The sequence below is a fragment of the Schistocerca serialis genome, chromosome 8 (assembly GCF_023864345.2).
Source record: "Schistocerca serialis cubense isolate TAMUIC-IGC-003099 chromosome 8, iqSchSeri2.2, whole genome shotgun sequence".
NCBI classification, from domain to species: Eukaryota; Metazoa; Arthropoda; class Insecta; order Orthoptera; family Acrididae; genus Schistocerca; species Schistocerca serialis.
Window position 1 is genome coordinate 296,846,478 of NC_064645.1, and position 18,388 is coordinate 296,864,865.

General features: G+C 44.6%; 1 protein-coding gene across 2 annotated transcripts in view; it reads right to left on the reverse strand.

Annotated features, from left to right (window-relative positions):
• LOC126416451 (putative inorganic phosphate cotransporter) overlaps positions 1 to 18,388 on the reverse strand; it is a 376,726-nt gene that overhangs the window by 72,353 nt on the left and 285,985 nt on the right. For both annotated transcript variants that reach the window (XM_050084178.1, XM_050084179.1), the window contains exons 2-3: positions 11,507 to 11,718; positions 6,117 to 6,359 (exon numbers count right to left, since the gene is read on the reverse strand). In XM_050084178.1, coding sequence (XP_049940135.1) covers positions 6,117 to 6,359; positions 11,507 to 11,718 — 455 coding nt within the window. The remainder of the gene's footprint in view (positions 1 to 6,116; positions 6,360 to 11,506; positions 11,719 to 18,388) is intronic.

Genomic DNA, 18,388 nt, shown 5'->3' on the forward strand with positions numbered 1-18,388 from the left:
AGTTAATTTAAAATCTCTCACAATTTTTGTCCTACTGCTGTTATTCTTCATTCCTACGAATTTTCATGCCCATTGGCACACGTAGTCACTCATCTTACTGACTACGCACCTACATTTCACTGATGATGGCTGCAAAGTGATTTGTGGCCAAGGCATAGAGTTTCATAATCTAATCGGGTATAAAGATCACCGTTCTCATTAGGAGGCTAAAACGGCCCAATTTCGAGTACTCATCCTTCGTTTGTACCGTAGTAGCGGATGCTGTCACAATTTGAAATAAACTGATTTCAACAGATATAACATTTTCTTCTGTTGTATGTAATTTTTATACAAACGAGGTAAGCAGGACTAGCAGAGAACTTCAACAAACCTGCTAAATCAATGAAAACGTGGAGACGTTGCGTTTCAGTGAATTATTTTCTTGCAGTGTGGCATTACGACATTGCAGTTACATCCACATGACACGTGTCTGTGCTACATGGAGAGACGCATTTGCACTGATAGATTTTTTTATGACAACTGAAGATTTAGTTTGCGATTTATCTCCAATTTTCGTTAAAAGGACCTTTACATGTTTTGTTGTACTACGAAAATTTGCTTACTGTTTTATATTTCATTAACTGTATTCAGACCGTTTTACTGTTCTTCCCTGGGTCAAACTTCGTATAAAGAGGATTGTTTTCAGAACTTACAGAAGATCTCATATAATGTTCAAAGTTTGTTGCAAGACGTTAAGGGCTCTCATTATGAAACACTGGATGGGTATAGTATGGGTAATTTACACTCCATTTTAAGCAAAAGCTGGTTTCTCGCGTATCTCGATGTGCATGACGTATGCCTCCTGAACTATGTGTCATACAATGATATAATTTTGCAACTACGTTCATGGTATATGTGGATACTGCATACAAAAAGTGTTGCGAATAGAGTTAGTAGTAAAGAAGTAATAAATTGAAACGTCATGTCTAATGTTGCAGTTTCACGGCATGAGCAGCGCAAATGAGGCAAGCAACAAAATTTTCTTCTTTCATCATTTTGGTGGGGGTGTTGGCAAAGAAACTTTCGAAAAGGGTTGAAATTATGTGTGAAGTTTGTTGCAGATCGGTAAGTGCCCTCGTTCTCAATTATTGAGCGAATACAGTCTAGGCTATTTGCGCTGCGCTGTGACCAGGAGGAATGATCATAACATTACAACGTGCGTTTTACAGAGCATCAGTTGAAAAATATGTAATTTCAACTCTCCTTTAAGCGTTATCGTACACGTCACCCTACAGTTCATAGTAAATGTTCGAATATCCCAATGTCAGCTTCAGTGCGGTTGTACACTCTCATGTTATGTTGCTTGTCTCGTTGACTCCGCACACTCTCTAATAAGGGCATCAACGCCCATGATGCGATCAAGCAATTCAGCTCGCGTATTGATAACGTGTGTGTTCTGTCTCGTAAACCATTCAGAATAGGGCATAGAGGGTAGTCCACTGATCGTGACCGGGCCAAATATCTCACAAAATAAGCATCCAAAGAAAAAACTACATAGAACGAAACTTGTCTAGCTTGAAGGGGGAAATCAGATGGCGCTATGGTTGCCCCGCTAGATGGCGCTGCCATGGGTCAAACGGATAGCAACTGCGTTTTTTAAAAATAAGAACCCACATTTTTATTACATATTCGTGTAGTACGTAAAGAAATATGAATGTTTTAGTTGGACCACATTTTTCGCTTTGTGACAGATGGCGCTGTAATAGTCACAAACGTTTAAGTACGTGGTATCACGTAACATTCCGCCAGTGCGGACTGAATTTGCTCCGTGATACATTATCCGTGTTAAAATGGACCGTTTTCCAATTGCGGAAAAGGTCGATATCGTGTTGATGTACGGCTATTGTGATCAAAGTGCCCAACGGGCGTGTGCTATGTATGCTTCTCGGTATCCTGGACGAAATCATCCAAGTGTCCGGACCGTTCGCCGGATAGTTACGTTATTTAAGGAAACAGAAAGTGTTCAGCCACATGTGAAACGTCAACCACGACCTGCAACAGATGATGATGCCCAAGTAGGTGTTTTAGCTGCTGTCGCGGCTAATCTGCACATCAGTAGCAGACAAACTGCGCGAGAAGCGGGATTCTCAAAAACGTCGGTGTTGAGAATGCTACATCAACATCGACTGCACCCGTACCATATTTCTATGCACCAGGAATTGCATGGCGACGACTTTGAACGTCGTGTACAGTTCTGCCACTGGGCACAAGAGAAATTACGGGACGATGACAGATTTTTTGCACGCGTTCTATTTAGCGACGAAGCGTCATTCACCAACAGCGGTAACGAAAACCGGCATGATATGCACTATTGGGCAGCGGAAAATCTACGATGGCTGCGACAAATGGAACATCAGCGACCTTGGCGGGTTAATTTATGGTGCGGCATTAAGGGAGGATGGATAATTGGCCCCCATTTTATCGATGGCAATCTAAATTGTGCAATGTAGGCTGATTTCCTACGTAATGTTCTACCGATGTTACTACAAGATGTTTCACTGCATGACAGAATGGCGATGTGCTTCCAACATGTTGGATCTCCGGCACATAGCTCGCATGCGGTTGAAGCGGTATTGAATAGCATATTTCATGACAGGTGGATTGGTCGTCGAAGCACCATACCACGGTCCGCACGTTCACCGGATCTGACGTCCCCGGATTTCTTCCTGTGGGGAAAGTTGAAGGACATTTGCTATCGTGATCCACCGGGAACGCCTGACAACATGCGTCAGCGCATTGTCACTGCATGTGCGTAAATTACGGAAGGCGAAATACTCGCTGTTGAGAGGAATGTCGTTACACGTATTGCCAAATGCATTGAGGTTGACGGACATCATTTTGAGCATGTATTGCATTAATGTGGTATTTACAGATAATCACGCTGTAACAGCATGCGTTCTCAGAAATGATAAGTTCAGAAAGGTACATGTATCACATTGGAACAACCGGAATAAAATGTTCAAAAGTACCTACGTTCTGTATTTTAATTTAAAAAACCTACCTGTTACCAACTGTTCGTCTAAAATTGTGAGCATATGTTTGTGACTATTACAGCGCCATCTATCACAAAGCGAAAAAAGTGATCCAACTAAAACATTCATATTTCTTTACGTACTACACGAGTATGTAATAAAAATGAGGGTTTTATTTTAAATAACGCAGTTGATATCCGTTTGACTTACGGCAGTGTCATCTAGTGGGTAGAGAGCCTGTATAGGGAGAGAGTGGCCATAGGTGAAGTTGCCCGTGATTGGTTGATTAGCTTTGACAGAAAAATGGCGCCAAATGTCTCTCGCACTTCCTATGTTCGCCGTGCTTTTGAGTTGAATTGAAGTTCAGAGGACTTTTGGAAACGATTAAAAGGTATTTGAATTCTTGAGATACTTGTTATGCGTTGTGCATGCATGTTCGATTTAGTTGTATATCGTTTTTAGTACGTAATTATCGTTTGCGATCTTAAATACGAGTTCAAATAATGAAGCGTTTTGTGATGAAGTCGGTAGGCCTACATGTTTGAAGCAAACACGTTAGTAATTGTACAGTATTGTTTTTGACATCTGTAATTCGTTCTGCAGACGTTCGTAAACGATGCCAGGTTGTGCTGCATTTGGTTGTTCCAATAGAGGCGAAAGTGGATTTCGCACGTCAGCATTTCCACGCAATGAAGAAAGACGGAAGCAGTGGGCAGTCGCAGTCAACACGGCTGACATAAATCAAACAGTAACCTGGTGGAAACCAACCAAGTACTCTTATCAATGCGAAGTAAGTCGGTTTTGCTTTTTACTACATATAACAACTTGCAATATACGTAGTTAAATTTGAAAACAAACCTGTAAATTGACTGTGTGAAAATTATTATAACACATTATTCTTATAAACGAAGGCATTCAACGAATGATTTCGCCATATTGTGCTTTTGATTCGGTGAGTTTGTACTCCACTACTCCACTACTGGCCATTCAAAAGTCCCGCCCGCTGTTTGGCAGAAAAATGGCCGCTGTATCGTCCGGTTGGCCACTCTCTCCCTATAAGGCTCTCTACTAGCGGGCCAACCATAGCGCTATCTGGTTTCCCCCTTCAAGCTAGACGAGTTTCGTTCTTTGTAGTTTTTTCGTTTGATGCTTATTTCGTGAGATATTTTGCCCGGTCACTATCGATGGACCACCGTGTACGAGGTGCGGCTAGAAAAAAACCGGACTGATGCTGGAAAAAACATTTATTTACAATTATTTACAATTTCATGTTATCTCCTTCAATGTACTCTCCTCCTCGGTCTCTACACCGCTCCATACGAATTTTCCACTGTTCATAGCAATGCTGCAGATCATTTTCGGTAAGTCCATACATTACTTCCGTCGCTTTTTCTTTTACTGCTTCAACAGTCTCAAATCTAGTTCCTTTCAAAGCTGACTCGACTTCAGGGAAAAGAAAAAAGACACAGGGGGCCAAATCAGGTGAGTAGGGTGGATGATCTAAGATGGGAATGTTGTGTTTTGCCAAAAACGTCTTCACTGACAACGCACTGTGAGCTGGGGCATTGTCTTGGTGAAGGATCCATGACTTTTTTCTCCACAAATCGTTCCGTTTTCTCCGTACTCGCTCACGCAGGGTAGCCAGGACGCTAATGTAGTAATGCTGATTCACTGTTTGTCCCTCTGGTACCCAATCAATGTGCACAATCCCTTTGATGTCAAAAAAAACAATCATCATTGCCTTGAATTTCGATTTTGACATTCGTGCTTTTTTTTGTCGTGGAGAACCAGGAGTTTTCCAATGCATCGATTGGCGTTTAGTTTCGGGATCGTAAGTAAAAAACCACGATTCATCGCAAGTAATAACATTTTGTAAGAAGGTGGGATCACTTTCAATGTTTTCCAGGATGTCAGAACAAATCATTCTTCGGCGTTCCTTCTGTTCAATTGTGAGACACTTTGGAACCATTTTTGAACACACTTTGTTCATGTTGAAACTTTCATGAAGAATCTGCCTAACACTTTCCTTGTCAACTCCTGTTAACTCAGACACTGCTCTGATTGTTAAACGGCGATCTTGTCGAACAAGTTTACCGATTTTTTCAATGTTTGCATCAGTTTTTGCTGACAATGGTCTGCCAGTGCGAGTGTCATGACTGGTGTCTTCGCGGCCATCTTTAAATCGTTTAAACCACTCAAACACTTGTGTTCGTGATAAACAATCATCGCCGTACACTTGTTGTAACATTACAAACGTTTCACTTGCAGATTTTCCTAGTTTGAAAAACAATTTGATGTTAACACGCTGTTCTTTCTGTACACTCAACATTTTCCGACGCACAGACAAAACGTCAACTACTTAAAACAGACGCCACGGGCAGACTGAGTGCAGGAGGCAGATGAAACTCGAGCAGTAGGCGGAGCGAGAGTCACGTGACAGGCCACGCGACTTTCAGCCTTATTGCATTCGTTTTATTGTTTCACTAGTACTAGTCCGGTTTTTTTCTAGCCACACCTCGTATATGACTTTTTTTTTCTTCAAATGAGCGTTCCTGTCATATCCCTCAGTATTCACCATTCCACCTGGGACACTTAACTCAATAATTGTCCGCTGCGTTAAGCTTTTAAGATAGGATTAACCTATCAATGAGTAGATTATGACAGCAGTTTAAATTTTACCTGTATTAAATATCGAAAATGAAATTTTTGTTGCGCCTCGAAGCCCTTAGATAGACAATTTGAAACTGGGTCCATACAACATGAATCGGGTTAACCGTTTGGTGATACACATTTTGTTTATTTACTAGGATGGTATCTGTTCTTTCGGACATGTCCGAAAGAACAGATACAATCGGTGACCAAGCAGCTCGTTAGAATGACCGGTCGGGGCACAGATTTTCATCTGTCCCCGTTGACGTATGTCAACGCCTGTAAGCAGCTAAGGGTGTTCATTTCATTGTAAGATACACATTTTGTTTTGCGTTTTAGTGACACTTGGTTTCTTCACTAACACCAGCATGGCGGCCAGCAAGTGCGAGGGTCTTTGGCGGGCAGGCTCAGACAGCTGCAGCTGGACGGTGAGTGAAGCGGAGCGCGCAGCCTTACCTCTCCGAGACCCATGAGGACGCGGATGGCGATGAACCAGCCGGAGCCGCCGTAGCGCGCGGCCACCGGCGACAGCAGCGTGAAGATGGCCGTGCAGAGGATGCCGAGGCCCAGCGAGTACTTGCCGCCGAAGCGCTCGGCCAGCATGCCGCCGGGCAGGTGCGTCACGATGTAGCCCCAGAAGAACGAGCTCAGGATCAGGCCCTGCGTCTCCTCGTCCCAGTCGAACTCGGCCAGCCCGCACTGCAAGCACACATCATACAGGCGCTTGCTACCTCACTAAATGGCTCTGAGCACTAGGGGACTTAACTTCTGAGGTCATCAGTCCCCTAGAACTTAGAACTACTTAAACCTAAGGACAACACATACATCCATGCCCGAGGCAGGATTCGAACCTGCGACCTTAGCGGTCGCGCGGTTCCAGACTGTAGCGCCTAGAACCGCTCGGCCACTGCTACCTCACTGCGATCACACTTTCACTCATCAAACTGTACAACCCTTTAACAATAATACGCTGAAGAGCCAAAGAAACTGGTACACCTGCCTAATACCGTTCAGAACCCCCGCGAGCACGCAAAAGTGTCGCAACACGACGTGTCATGGACTCGACTAATGTCTGAAGTAGAGATGGGTAGTTTGCGAACGAACGGGTGCAAAGGAACGGTTCACCGAGATAAACGAAAGGACCGAGGAACGAATTCCAAGGAACGATCGGTTCGTAGTTCACTTCGGTCGCGTGCTCGTCTCAGTCTCGGTCTCCCTCGGCTGCACTCGTCGTTCTTCGCATGACCACATGTACCAGTACCACTGCCGACTGCTAATCGTTAGTTCAGTATCCAGTTGTTCGTTTCGTTCACTGCGCTCGCCCATTTTACATGTGTTCCAAACTGTTCTTGCACTTGGTTCTGGCTATTCAGCGTCCACGACGGGTAATCAAAAAGTATTTTATAGTTAAATTACATAAAAATTACGTTGTATCTAATAAATACGTCTTTTCAGGTAACAAAATGGCATATCAGCTCACTTCATTATATCGATGAACAGCAGAAGACATACTTATAACAAAGCAAGTTTTTTTTTTTTCTTATTCATATATTTTTTGGGTCATCGGCTTGGTTTAGCAACTAACTTTCAATAATTTGCTTAATTTTTAGTGCAAGAAAATTCCTATAAAACAATTTTCGTGTATCTTTCATATATAAAACATTACATTTAGGAAGTCTCTAATTATTATTAAGTTTGGTTGTTTCCAATTTGCATTACCCGCTAGTTAGGTTTCTTTGAAAAAAAAAAAAAGAAAGAAAAGAAAAGAAAAGCAGTGGGTTGTAGGTCATTTTGGCTCAGTAGGAAAAGCGATGTCTCTCCATTTGAAAAGACATAGATTGCCATAAAATCGTATTTACTTACTATCTCAAAAACATTTGTTCAGAAGGAGCTTCCAAACCAAAAACTTTATTACTGTGAACTTAATTATTATTATTATTATTGCTGCATTAACTTTAATAATGCAACATAAAAACCTAATCTTTACTAAGGGTGTGCCGCAAGTATGATGAGAAAACCACATTTTATTTTATGCTTGCATAAAGTCTCTACTTCGCCTACGAACTCAGAGACAACGTCAAGTACATATAGGGTGTAAACGATTATTGTTCACAACGTAGCATAGCTATGTAGTGGAAGTCGAAACGAAGAATTTTATACAAGACACTTGTGGTCTATTAAGTTGGGAATGGGCAACCAACAGGTTTACAAGACTACATGAGCTATAGCCCATGCGCGTCGCGTGAGATTTTCATGTTCTCTTCTCCAGCTCTCTATACATCGTCATCGATTGTTTAGCAGTTGTTGCTTGCATTAGCTTGATATTTCTTCACTGCCTAATTATTACATGTTTGCCTGTTTGTTGTATCTGCTCGTAACGGGCAACACATCGTCCGTAATTGGCGAGCAGTCTGTACTCGGGGCCGGTTTTCCGTGCGCCACCCTATATTATTTCCCTGCGATAAGCCACACAACGCTACAGTTGGCTAAACGAGAGGTTCTGCAGAATCACGGAAATTACTTCTAAAAGTATGTAAGAATTCTGTGTTGAATAAAAACTCTATACTCCAGTGAGGGAGGCAAGTGCCCCCTCTTGGTGCCCTCCATCCTTCAGTCACCTACACTACCAGGTTTTAGTTTTTCATAAGAACCATATACCAAGCACAAACGCACGGGGAACGAGTAAAAATGAACGGTTCCCGAAAAAGAACGATCAGCAGTGAACTAGTTCCCAAGAATGAGCTAGTTTGCCCATCTCTAGTCTGAAGTAGTGCTGGGTCCATAAATCCGTAAGAGTACTAGAGGGTGGAGATGTGGACATCACTTCTGAACAGTACGTTGCAAAGTATCCCACATATGTTCAATAATGTTCATGTCTGGGGAGTCTGGTGACCAGCGGGTGTGTTTAAACTTAGATGTGTGGAGTGTCGCATTGTCCTGCTGGAACTGCCGAAGTCCGTCGGAATGCACAATGGACAAGAATGGTTGCAGGTGATCAGGAAGTATGCTTACGTATGTGTCACCTGTCAGAGACGTATCAGATCTTCAAACTTATTTTACATCCAAACGGCACATTTCCGGGCATAAGCTACTCGTCAAACCTTTATGCTCTAGAATGAGAATTTTCACTCTGCAGCGGAGTGTGCGCTGATATGAAACTTCCTGACGGATTAAAACTGTGTGCCGGACCGAAACTCGATCTCGGGACCTTTTGCCTTTCGCGGGCAAGTGCTCTACCAACTGAGCTACCCAAGCACGACTCACGACCCGTCCTCACAGCTTCATTTCTGCCAGTACCTCGTCTCCAACCTTCCAAACGTCACAGAAGCTCTCCTGCGAACTTTGCAGAAATAGCACTCCTGGAAGAAAGGATATTCCGGAGACATGGCTTATACACAGCCTGGGGGATGTGTCCTGAATGAGATTTTCACTCTGCAGCGGAGTGTGCGCTGATATGAAACATCCCTCAGGCTGTGGCTAAGCCATGTCTCCGCAATATCCTTTCTTCCAGGAGTCCTAGTTCTGCAAGGTTCGCGGAAGAGCTTCTGTGAAGTTTGGAAGGTAGGAGACGAGGTACTGGAAGAATTGAAGCTCTGAGGACGGGTCGTAAGTCGTACTTGGGTAGCTCAGTTGGTAGAGCACGTGCCGGCGAAAGACAAAAGGTCCCGAGTTCGAGTCTCAGTCCGGCACACAGTTTTAATCTGTCAGGAAGTTTTATGTTCTAATTCCCCTGTACAGCCTCTAGAAGCCTGGTACAGCATTTGTGGAACACCCTGTACACAGAGTGCTTGACTGTCAATAGCACAAACTGAGGTAGGTGACGGTTGACAATAATGGAAGCAAAAATGATTCCATAAACTTGGGTACACAAACGAACCATTTGTGACAAAATTTGAGAATTATTCGAATTCAGTTCCCCTTATTATGCAATTAATCCTTTCTAGCCCCAAACACGCTTCATCACCTCACTCCCATCATCAATGGGTAGGTCTACTTCTACTACCTGATTCTCTAGATTGTTACATACCGTAAGACCATCTTTTACCATTCGTTTGGCTGACATAATAGATGTACCTGATTTTTCATAGAACATTCTAAGACAAAAAAAAACGAATCGGTAGATGATCTATACGTGTACAGATAAACAAATGATTACAATTTCAGAAAAACTGGGTGATTCATTCAAGAGAAAGAGACTTACAAATTCTAAAAATACACTACTGGCCATTAAAATTGCTACACCACGAAAAAGACGTGCTAATGACGTGACATTTAACCGACAGGAAGAAGATGCTGTGATATGCAAATGATTAGCTTTTCACAGCATTCACACAAGGTTGGTGCCGGTGGCGACACCTACAACGTGCTGACATGAGGAAAGTTTCCAACCGATTTCTCATACACAAACTGCAGTTGAACGGCGTTGCCTGGTGAAACGTTGTTGTGATGCCGCGTGTAAGGAGGAGAAATGCGTACCATCACGTTTCCGACTTTGATAAAGATCGGGTTGTATGTAGCCTATCGCGATTGCGGTTTATCGTATCGCGACATTGCTGCTCGCGTTGGTCGAGATCCAATGACTGTTGGCAGAATATGGAATCGGTGGGTTCAGGAGGGTAATACGGAACGCCGTGCTGGATCCCAACGGCCTCGTATCACTAGCAGTCGAGATTACAGGCATCTTATCCGCACGGCTGTAACGGATCGTGCAGCCACGTCTCAATCCCCGAGTCAACAGATGGGGACGTTTTCAAGACAATAACCATCTGCACGAACATTTCGACGACGTTTGCAGAAGCATGGACTATCAGATCGGAGACCATGGCTGCGGTTACCCTTGACGCTGCATCACAGACGGGAGCGCCTGCGATGGTATACTCAACGACGAATCTGGGTGCACGAATGGCAAAACGTCATTTTTTCGGATGAATTCAGGTTCTGTTTACTGCATCATGATGGTCGCATCCGTGTTTGGTGACATTCTCCAGATCTCTCACCAACTGAAAACGTCTGGTCAATGATGGCCGAGCAACTGGCTCGTCACAATACGCCAGTTACTACTCTTGATGAACTGTGGAATCGTGTTAAAGCTGCATGGGCAGCTGTACCTGTAGACGTCTTCCAAGATCTGTTTGACTCAATGCCCAGGCGTATCGAGGCCGTTATTACGGCCAGAGGTGGTTGTTCCGGGTACTGATTTCTCAGGATCTATGCACCCAAATTGCGTGAAAATGTGATCACATGTCAGTTCTAGTATAGTATATTTATCCAATGAATACCCGTTTATCATCTGCATTTCTTCTTGGTGTAGCAATTTTAATGGCCAGTAGTGTACTCTAGTCTACGCTTCAACGATAGCCTGTGGTTGTTTTATAACTCTAATTGTACCCAACAACAGCACTTCTTCACCAGAAGTATGTGGACACTCCCTTTTATAAATGTACGTGAGTATGGTCTTTGACAGTGTCGAGATAACTGTGAACACCAGATGATCCTGAAGAAAATCTCAGCAAAAAGGTGTATAAAAGAAATTCAACATGATGCGGCCTAATATAAGATTTAAATTCAAAGCGGGGATGCTTAGGCCTATTACAGTATTTCTCAATAAGAAAGCGAGTTGGATGGACAGCGCTGGTGGCGCCACAACCTTTCACAAAACCATCTTGCTTGGTGGTAATATAGACGACCTTATGTATTCTCTTCTAATATTTTCGTTGTGTGTGAACATACTGCCAGGTTCCCCTTCAGTTTCAACTCGGTTGCTATCTTCATCTCTTGAATTGTCTTGTTGGTGAAGCCCGTCGGTAAGAATGTACATAAAGGATAAAGAAAAACATGCGAAATACCGAGCTGGCCTCGAATTCGTCGTCAGCGGGGCACTGCAGGCCGACATCTGGCTGGCTGTCGTTGGAGGAGGAGTTTCCAGTGCTGGAGCCTGCTGAGGGGTCGCTGCACGCCATCTCCGTGATGGCCACCGACAGACTGGTGCGCATCGTGTACGCGTTGGCGATCGCCAGGAATCCCATCACCGAGAGCACGTAGCGCTGCTGGATGCAGCCTGCAACAGAACGCGCCGAACGTTTGTAAGTGGAGTAGACACAAATCGGGGAAATCTACCGACACACATGACGTTGTCACAGGGACACTCGTGGCCCAGTGCCTGGAAACAGTGAAGCTGCTTGGCTGTTCGCACGCTACTGTCGTGAACATCTATGGAAAGTGGTTGATGGACCGTGAAACCACGAGTAGGCGACAAGGTGTTGGGCGTCCACGCCTCATCACAGAACGCAGAGCTCGGAGATTTGCCCGCTCTGTACAGAGGTGAACCCTGGTAAAAATTGCTGTTTTGAAGAGCACGCCGCAGCGCGTAGTGTGAAGCAGTCGCCCTCCGTTTCTGGCAGTGGCGCCGCTGTGGCAATCGCAGCTGTGGTGTCTCCCTCTGGTGGAAAAGGGGAAAGGTGGCCTGTTCACGTGCATTTGAGCGGCGCTATGAGCTCGCCAGTCGGTCTGTCTGGGTCAGTCTGCCGTACCCAGCTTGCTAGTCTGTCTCTCGTCCGCATTTGTTAGGCAGTTAGTGTCTGTCTGTCGCTCGGAGTGCTAGTATGTCTGTCGTTCGAATCAACCTTTAAAGCCGGCAAAATGAGAGTCTTTCCACTCCGCCAGTAAGAGAACTCAGCGAGTGGTCGACCAGTCGGGGCTTAGTTCCTGCATCTGAGTCTGCGCGTTAGGCCGCCAGTCTGCTCGAGTTTGCTCAGGCAATGGTCATTGGCGGTTGGATCGATCGTTTGGTCGGTCGCACACTGAGACACAAGATGACTTGTCCGTCTTGAGCGTCGGCGCATGTGAGGTCGCCACGTGAGTCCAGTGGGCCGCGGCGTATAGCGAGGGGTAGTGCCTTCGCGGTCGACACGAGAGCAACAGGAGTCAACCCACCACATCGGTCTGGCCGGTGCGAGCTGTGACGCCGTGAGACGGGAGATCGGCGCGCCTTCCTGCGTCCGTTGAAGCGGCTGGCAGCGGACGGATCTGGAGAACGATTTGGGTTTGCTACGCCAGATCTTCTCGAGAAATCGCAGTTTATCGGAAGTTAAGTAATTGGTGATATCTTGTTTGATTTACTCTTGTTAAATTCTACTTGTTTTCTTGGTGAGGTCACCAGCCGTTTTTGCTTTGGGGTCGTCCCACCATTCTTCTCCGTTTGCCCACCCGCGGGAAGGTGGTTGTTTATAAATTGGGTGGTCAGTTTTTCCCTTGTGGAGTAGGGCCGGGTTAGAGCAACCTGCGGTTCGGGTTGTTAGGTAATCTCCCTATCAATCTACCGTACGTTAGCAGCTGCCTCTGTCATGTTTGTCGGATTTGGTGTGTTAACGAATTTATTGCTTGGAGTGCAACGGCCTAATACCTGAAATATGTTTTGATCTTTGGAAACTTTGATATTATTGCCTATGATCTCGAGAGGCGGTATCTGTGTACTGTAGAGCATCTTAACTATTGCTTGGCGAACCTCGTAGAATTTTATATAAGATTGCATTTCATGGGCTTTTATTTAAATGATCATTTTAGTATATAAAGTTGCCACCCTTTCACCGTAAGACATTTCTTACAAGTTAAAATCAAGTTGCACCTTCGGTGGCAAGGTTAATATTTTAATTGTTGGTGTTTGTAGCATTTCTATCCCTCCTACGGGGGGTGCATAGTTTGTGTGCTTGTGTAAATTGTTAAAACTCTTAGTTTAAAGTTATCTGGTGTGTTGCAGATTTGCACCAGTGTAGTCTTTCAGAGGTTGTTCTGAGCGGTCGTAACTACGGCCGTGTCAAAAGGGAGCGGCAATGTTCTCTGCCTGAAAGCTCATACAGTCAAAGCTTGTTTCTTTCTGCCTCTGAATAAATTGTAACTTTGATATTTAGAGGGTGCTTTCTGATTATAATTTAAAATCTGTTTCTTTTAAAAAATGTTTTTAGGCACTATTAAAGCGAATAAAATTCCCATTTGTTAAAGGGAACTTGGTTGTGATTTCATCAGTTACTCCCTGGCAACTACTTCCGTGCTTACATAGTGTGATTAGATGTGTTAATGTTCTTGATGAATCGCTAGTAAATAAAATAAATTCTTAAGAATATTCTTTGAAAATTAAACACGGTTTAAGTGGCATAGCCGGCTATCTGATCTGTAATGCTGGTGAAGGCCAAAGTGTTCTGAAGCCTTTGGTTCAGTGCACATTGTTAAATAAGAGGTTGCACGCCATACGAACCTTGCTTGTTCCTACGTTGACCCAACGACATCGTTAATTACTATTGCAGTGGGCGCAGATTGGACAGTGGATCAGTGGAGACTTGTCGCCTTTCACGCGCCGTGCCATTGACGTAGAGGTCAGTGGGGGGCTATATTGAGCTATGGGGTCATTCATCTGGGCTTCCATGGAACGTATTATAGTAATCAAAGGCCAGTATGCCAGTTGCGAACCACGTCAATACTACGGACCATCTGTTAATGCTTGATGTGTTCCCCAGCGGCGATGGCATCTTCTCACAGAATAATTTTCCATGTCGCAAAGACAATATCGTGTTCCTGTAGGTTCAGGAGCGTCACAGCGAACTCACATTGAGGCGGCAGCCACCAAATTCGCCTAATCTGAAGGATTTCTAGCATTATTTTCTGCTAGAAGGGCACCCCTCAATAAATTTGGGGAAAGACATTATTGCGCTTGGCAATACTTTAAAATGCTTTATTCCACTCTACTACACTGCGGGAAAAGATCATAGTATTTTATAAGTTCTCAGTTCACTCATTATTTATTGTTGTAACGGTGCATGTGGACTACATAAAATGACTACATTTATAGATCAATGACGCTTGCACTTCTGAGTTACCAGGTATCGATACATGCTGAATCACCCATATTAGTACGTGGTGTAGCATCCACAGGCGCCAAGGCAGGCGCTGATTCTGGCATACAGTCGATCGTACAGATATTGAATACTGTCTTGGGAGACGTTGTGTGACGCCTAGTCGTGCTGTTCACGTGGTTCTGTAATAGTTTTTCATTGACGAGTCGCACGAATCATTCCTATCGTATCCTAGCATGTTCGATTGGAGACAGCCGGCCGCTGTGGCCGAGCGGTTCTAGGCGCTTCAGTCCGAAACCGCGTTGCTGCTACGGTAGCAGGTTCGAAACCTGCCTCGGGCATGGATGTGTGTCATGTCCTTAGGTTAGTTAGGTTTAAGTAGTTTCTAAGTCTAGGGGACTGCTAACCTCGGATGTTAAGTCCCACAGCGCTTAGAGGCATTTGAACCATTTTGAATGGAGACAAGTCCGGAGATCGTGCTGCCCAGGGAAGATGCTGCACGTCTTGCAGATCATGTTGAGTTTTACGGGCAGTGTGGGCGAGCATTGTCCTGCTGGAACAGCACGTCACCTTCATGTTTCGAGAGTGGCAAAAGAATGGGTCTAACAACAATCTGCTTGTATCGAGCACTCCTTAGCGTCCTCTCCAGAAACACCGAAAGTAAACCGGAGCTGTAGCTTATCGTACCCCAGACCATAAGGCCGTTGGGTCTTGGACGAATGCAGTCTAAGAGAAAGCACTCGCCAGGTCTGAGTCTTACGTACAAACGACCGCCACTTGCGTGGAAACAAAATCTGCTTTCAACGCTGAGGACCCCAGGTCGCCATTCCATCTTCCAATAGTCCTCCGACAGCACAGTCGAACCGTGCACATCGATGCTGTGCTGTGAATGGAAGGCGGGTTAGGGGTGTGCGTGCTGGTAGTCCCACTGCTAACAACATTTCATGTCGACACGTGTGGGCTCACAAGCTCTCTTTGTCCGAGCTGTGGTAGCTGTACGATCTGCCACTGCTACCTTAAAGTACTACGATCCCAGCGGACGCCTGTGCCGTTGAACGTCCAGAACCTCATCTACGAGTGTGAGAATGTCCACGTGACGACTGACACCAGCATCGTTGCACAACTGACGCAGTACCTCCAACTTGTGTGAGAATTCTCCCAAAGGATCATCCGGCCACTCGGAAGGTCCCAATGTGACCCCTTTCAGACTGGGTCATTTGGCTGTAGGATGCACGGGTGCGTCCCCGTGGCATAGTTTCCTGGTTGCTTCACGCGGTTTGCACCACACTGAGCCTTCTGGCTGTGGGCATTCCCTATTAATGGGTAGACACAGACTGCGCTCTGCTAGCTATGCCATGATGCTATCTGGCTGACGATGTTGGAACAATCTACTATCCCCCAGGTGACATACACCATCATGAGATCCAAATAGACGTCGACATTCCGCATGTACTAATTTTTTTCCGGCAGTGCAGTTTCAAAAATGACCCGTTCTCCAGAACATCATCATCTCGTCAAGAAATTGTTTGCCACGCGTATTCGTGCATATCACGGTCGTTATCAACGTACATTATCTCATGATGCATAGCTACAAGTCAAACTTAAACACAGTCATTTAGGAACTGACACATGCGTATCATTGGATATACAGGGCGGTCCATTGATCGTTACCGGGCCAAATATCTCACGAAATAAGCGTCAAACGGAAAAACTACAAAGAACGAAACTTGTCTAGCTTGAAGGGGGAAACCAGATGGCGCTATGGTTGGCCCGCTAAATGGCGCTGCCATGGGTCAAAGGGATATCAACTGCGTTTTTTAAAACAGGAACCCCCCATTTTTATTACATATTCCTGTAGTACGTAAACAAATATGAATGTTTTAGTTGGACCACATTTTTCGATTTGTGACAGATGGCGCTGTAATAGTCACAAACGTATAAGTACGTGGTATCACGTAACATTCCGCCAGTGCGGCCGGTATTTGCTTCGTGATACATTCCCCGGGTTAAAATGGACCGTTTACTAATTGCGGAAAAGGTCGATATCGTGTTGATGTATGGCTATTGTGATCAAAATGTCCAACGGGTAAGTGCTATGTATGCTGCTCCGTATCCTGGACAACATCATCCAAATGTCCGGACCGTTCGCCAAATAGTTACGTTATTTAAGGAAACAGGAAGTTTTCAGCCACATGTGAAACGTCATCCACGACCTGCAACAAATGATGATGACCAAGTAGGTGTTTTAGCTGCTGTCGCGGCTAATCCGTACATCAGTAGCAGACAAATTGCGCCAGAATCGGGAATCTCAAAAACGTCGGTGTTAAGAATGCTACATCAACATCGATTGCACCCGGACCATATTTCTATGCACCAAGAATTGCATGGCGGGGACTTTGAGCGTCGTGTACAGTTCTGCCACTGGGCACAAGAGAAATTACGGGACGATGGCCGGCCGAAGTCGCCGTGCGGTTAAAGGCGCTGCAGTCTGGAACCGCAAGACCGCTACGGTCGCAGGTTCGAATCCTGCCTCGGGCATGGATGTTTGTGATGTCCTTAGGTTAGTTAGGTTTAACTAGTTCTAAGTTCTAGGGGACTAATGACCTCAGCAGTTGAGTCCCATAGTGCTCAGAGCCATTTGAACCATTTGAACGGGACGATGACAGATTTTCTTGCACGCGTTCTATTTAGCGACTAAGCGTCATTCACCAACAGCGGTAACGAAAACCGGCACAATATGCACTATTGTGCAACGTAAAATCCACGATGGTTGCGACAAGTGGAATGTATGGTGGGGCATTATGGGAGGAAGGATAATTGGCCCCCATTTTATCGATGTCAATCTAAATTGTGCAATGTATGCTGATTTCCTACGTAACGTTCTACCGATGTTACTACAAGATGTTTCACTGCATGGACAGAATGGCGATGTACTTCCAACATGATGGATGTCCGGCACATAGCTCGTGTGCGGTTGAAGCGGTATTGAATAGCATATTTCATGACAGGTGGATTGGTCGTCGAAGCACCATACCATGTCCCGCACGTTCACCGGATCTGACGTCCCCAGGATTTCTTTCTGTGGGGAAAGTTGAGGGATATTTGCTATCGCGATCCACCGACAACGCCTGACGACATGCGTCAGCGCATTGTCAATGCATGTGCGAACATTACGGAAGGCGAAATACTCGCTGTTGAGAGGAATGTCGTTACACGTATTGCCAAATGCATTGAGGTTGACGGACATCATTTTGAGCATTTATTGCATTAATGTGGTATTTACAGGTAATCACGCTGCTACAGCATGCGTTCTCAGAAATGATAAGTTCACAAAGGTACATGTATCACATCGGAACAACCGAAATAAAATGTTCATACGAACCTGCGTTCTGTATTTTAATTTAAAAAACCCAGCTGTTACCAAATGTTCGTCTAAAATTGTGAGCCATATGTTTGTGACTATTAGATCGCCATGTGTCACAAAACGAAAAAAGTGGTCCAGCTAAAACATTCACGTTTCTTTACGTACTACACGAATATGTAATAAAAATGGGGGTTCCTATTTTAAAAAAACGCAGTTGATATTCGTTTGACCTATGGCAGCACCATCTAGCGGTCAAACCACAGCGCCGTCTGGTTTCCCCCTTCAAACTAGACATGTTTCGTTCTTTGTTGTTTTTTTCGTTCGACACTCATTTCGTGATATGTATATATATATATATATATATATATATATATATATATATATATATATATATATATATATATATATATATATATATATATTCCATTCAACATCACCCATGTATATAGGTATATGGTTGTGGACATGTAGTCGAAGTGGTCACTGTCACTTCCTAGCAGTGAACAGGACGTTCTGTC